The sequence below is a fragment of the Bidens hawaiensis genome, unplaced genomic scaffold (genome assembly GCF_021521415.1).
Source record: "Bidens hawaiensis isolate Kalapana, Puna unplaced genomic scaffold, B.hawaiensis_p1.1 tig00022871_1, whole genome shotgun sequence".
Lineage (NCBI taxonomy): Eukaryota > Viridiplantae > Streptophyta > Magnoliopsida > Asterales > Asteraceae > Bidens > Bidens hawaiensis.
In genome coordinates this window covers 234,247-238,224 of record NW_027493566.1, presented here as the reverse complement: position 1 = coordinate 238,224, position 3,978 = coordinate 234,247, and the positions used below count along the sequence as shown (strand labels likewise).

General features: G+C 35.4%; 1 protein-coding gene across 1 annotated transcript; it reads right to left on the bottom strand.

Moving 5' to 3' along the window:
- Positions 1 to 1,259: 1,259 nt before the first annotated feature.
- Positions 1,260 to 2,862, bottom strand: LOC143566290 (protein MIZU-KUSSEI 1-like). Its single transcript, XM_077053032.1, has 2 exons — positions 2,231 to 2,862; positions 1,260 to 1,880 (listed from the first exon to the last, which is right to left on the bottom strand). Exons 1-2 carry the CDS (start codon positions 2,489 to 2,491, stop codon positions 1,260 to 1,262), a joined length of 882 nt encoding a protein of 293 aa, XP_076909147.1. The 5' UTR covers positions 2,492 to 2,862.
- Positions 2,863 to 3,978: the final 1,116 nt, after the last annotated feature.

The following is a 3,978-nucleotide window of genomic DNA, read 5'->3' as shown; positions in this document are numbered from 1 at the left end:
GCCCTTAAAAGTCGTTGAAAGAATTTATGTTTAGGCCTTTGGGCTGTTTTTTATGGGCTCTAGTTGCTTGCATCATTACATGAACCATGAATAACCAAAAAATGACCAATAGTATGTATGTGGCTTGTGACTTGTGAGTAGAGGTGTACAAAACCCGTTTTTTTAAACCAAACCGGTTTATTAACCGAATTGGTTCGGTCAAAGTTTGGTCAAAACCGGTTTGGGTTATAAACCGGTTTAGACGCAAGAGAGGTTGGTTCGTTCGATTTAGAACCGGTATGAAAAAATGGTTCGGTTTTAAAACCGGTTTGGTTGTTCAAAAAAGGAATCGGTATTAAAACTGGCGGTTTGGGTCAGTTCATGAACCGGTCTCAAACCGGGTGTTTTTACACCTCTACTTGTGAGCATGTCTAGTGTGTCTACTTCATAAATCTTCAAAATCCATCCAATCATGAAACAACAAAAATCTTAGAAAATAACTAACGTTAGGGTGTTAATTTTTAACACGACACAGAAAAAAATTACTACTTGAATTGCCATATCTAATATGCTAGATAAACAGATTGTGTTCGGGTTGACATGTTAACCCATTTCAACTCACTAGCCCGTTTAATTAGATAGATCAATCAACCATAAATTAAACACCCATCTAACCCATTTATTACAACTCACCAACTCATTTAACCTTTTTACAACTAGGTTACAACCTCCCAACCCATTTGACTACTTTAGATTAACGGGTTAAACAAGTCATTGTGGGGTTTCATAAATTTAAAGGTGTCACGTTAGGGTTGATATCTTTTATACAAATAATTATATGTGTGTGATGTTCAGGTTATGGTTGATGTCTTTGATACAAACAATAAGGTAATAAACTTCTAAAAGATTTGATTCAAGGTAATCTGGCCCGCATTCCCTGGTAGTTGACATGCTAGTAACTTTTGACAATGTCGACTTTTTTTTTTATTGTCTCATATGACATTTGTTCCGGAGGTGGCAATTTCTAACAAAGCACGATTATAATCACATTTTGTTTTGTTATATCTACCCCATTTATTACAACCCACCAACTCATTTACCCCAATTACAACTTGATTACAACCCGTTCGGCTCACGTAGAAAGACTGGTTAAATGCGTCATGTTGGTGTTACACACTTTAAACGTGTCATATCTTATGAAAACTTATCTTAGTTAATTATCAAGAGAGAAAAAAACTTTATAACATATATACACATGTTACCTAATAAATGTATTTTGATTAAGAAGATGATCTAAGAAGAAATATACTAAGCTCTTGCCCAGAACCATTATTATTATTATTATAAGATGGTCTTCCATCATTACCAGGGTTTATCATATGAAACGACTCTGAGTTCCGCGAACCAGTGATTCGCCGAAAACTAGCTCGAAGGTACATGATTCCATCAGTGCTATTATTATTATTTTCTGGCGGCAAAACCCCGGCTCCAGCCGAGACAGATTGCATACGTGTAAGTGCTGCCGAGTCAGCGGCTGTCATCTTCCGTCTAGTGGCATAACCAACTTTTCGACCGTTACAGTACATAGACCATATAGGTACTTCAAATATCCCACCGCCACTGGTTATCTGGTGGCGGTCAGCACGGTCTTCCTCCACTAGAGCGATGCGTAGGAGACCGTGCTGCATTTCTTTTGCTAAAGAAGATGTGGGGACAGCAAGTTCCAAAAGTAGAAGTGGGTGTGAGAATGTTGGTGATGAGGTGGCGGTTGTGGGTGGCGTGCGCCTTGATGGTGTACGGCGGTGGTGGTTGTCGTCTTGGAGACATAAACTAACTCGACCGTTCCTTTGCCCGAAGAATGTACCTTTTATGGTGGTGGCGGATGACGGCAACAAACGATTCTACAAAAATAAATATTCATAAATAAATAAATAAAAACAAATAAATGTACACAGTAAAATTCCATTTATATTAGTTAAGCTACTGGTCAGGTCTAGTGGCACAGTTAGAATATATAAATTATAGGGTTGATTGTAATATCGTTACCATAATAGGCAATGTGATCTTATTTGATTTGATTAGATGTCCTTTGTAACATTATTATGGAAATGATATTATTAAAATCCGTAACTTATATAGAGAGACAGCTTACAGCGAGGCCTCATTTGTATTAAATGGTAAAAAAACATTAGTCAATTTTAATAATTTATTTAACAAAAGATTTTGGAATTGTGGACAATAATATGCTTACGGTGGACGGTGACGACGATGGTGATTCCGTATCACTTGAGAAAGCCGAGGAGGAGGAAGAAGAGGAAGAATCTGGAGAAACTTTTGCAGCCGGAGGTTCAAAACCGGCTGCACAACAAGCCGGGACAAGGCAGTCAAGCATGAACCGCAGAGAGCGCCGCAGTCCAACCTCTCGGCTGCCGCAGTCAACGGTGGTTGCTGTGGTGATCATATGCATTCCCATAGGTCCTCTTTCCTTACCCAAATCTATCATTGTCCTCATGTTTAAGGGTGATGTAATAATAATGTATAGATGTTAGCTAGAGAAGTTGTTATATTAATATATACACACACTTAGGGGTTAGAATATTATTATTATTTTTTATGGCTTTTTTGGGCAGAAGTAAAGTGAACAAGTGTTGTAATTAAAACCAACCAAGCATGCACATAGTGATGAGTGAGGGGGGTACTTTTAGGAAAAGCAAAAATAAGATAAATGATTGGTTCTTCAAAATTCATTTTTGATTGTCGTAATTCATGTAAATCTATATGCATTGGTTCAAGTGATTAAATATATGATTGTGGCTTTGAAACACACCATTAGCAATTGGTGATGTTTGATGGGCCATTGTCACTACATAAATTTATAAATTTTAATGTGATGATGATTTTATGCTTTATCTTCAAGTTTCACCAAGTTAAGTGTATACTAATGGATGCTTTTAACTTTTAACTATCCAAGATTAAATCACAACATCTTCATTAGCATATATTGTATTAGTCTTTAGTTATAAGAACATATACGGTCGAGCACTTAGCTAATGTTATATCACGTCTTGTTTTAATTCTATCTGGCTTTAAAAATACTCTGGAAACTGATATGGCACAACCATTTTATCATTTTCATAAAACCAAAACTAAACACATACTCAACACGTTTTATATTTTAGGAAAAACAATCAAGTAATATTTGATAAAAATGATGGGGTGAGTTATTTGGTAGTGAATATAAGAGTCATTTGGTGCCTACTCCAAGCTTCTTATTAGGTGACAAAAATTAGATAAATCATATTCGACTAAAACTAGAAGTTCACCGATCTCATCCTACCTAACAGGCTAACACGGTCTCGATTTAGATCGTGTTTAAATTAAATTATATGAAAGTAGAGGAAGTTGAGTTACATTTCAACAAAAATTAGACATGCAGTGGGCTATACATGAGTGAATGTTCAGGGCCGTCTCCGAGAATTTAAATACCCCGGCCGAGCCAAAATAAAAAAGCTCGTAGGCATTAACGAAACCTTTTTATTCGCTAATGTACATGGATAAAACTTTTATCAACAAATTTATTATAAACGGAAACCATTCTAAGGCATGTAATTATCTCAAAAACCATTGCAAATAACATTATTTTTAATACCAAAAAACATATATACTCCGTACGTAATATGTATAAAAAAGCTTGTGCCTCGGGCGATGGTGCGGCTCGCATACCCTCCGAGCCTCCCTGTGAATGTTCTCCAAAGAGTATTGTTGATCTATTATAGTTATTTGATTTTTTATTTTATATTTATCTTTTTAGTTTGTTTTTTTTGTCGTAATTCTACCTCTAATTTGAATATTAGAATTGTTATTGTCTATTTGTATCTTATCATTATCTCATTATTTCGTAATTCAGTTAAACCTTTATATTTAAAGAGTTGAATCATAGTTGATAAATATATAAAAAAATACACCTAAGTTCTATCAACTAGAAATTTAAAGTTCCAC

Coding starts and splice junctions, on each gene's coding strand:
- LOC143566290 (XM_077053032.1), bottom strand. CDS start 2,491: ATGAGGACAATGATAGATTTGGGTAAGGAAAGAGGACCTATGGGAATG. Junction 1,881..2,230: donor CATCGTCGTCACCGTCCACC/GTAAGCATATTA, acceptor TTATTTTTGTAG/AATCGTTTGTTGCCGTCATC.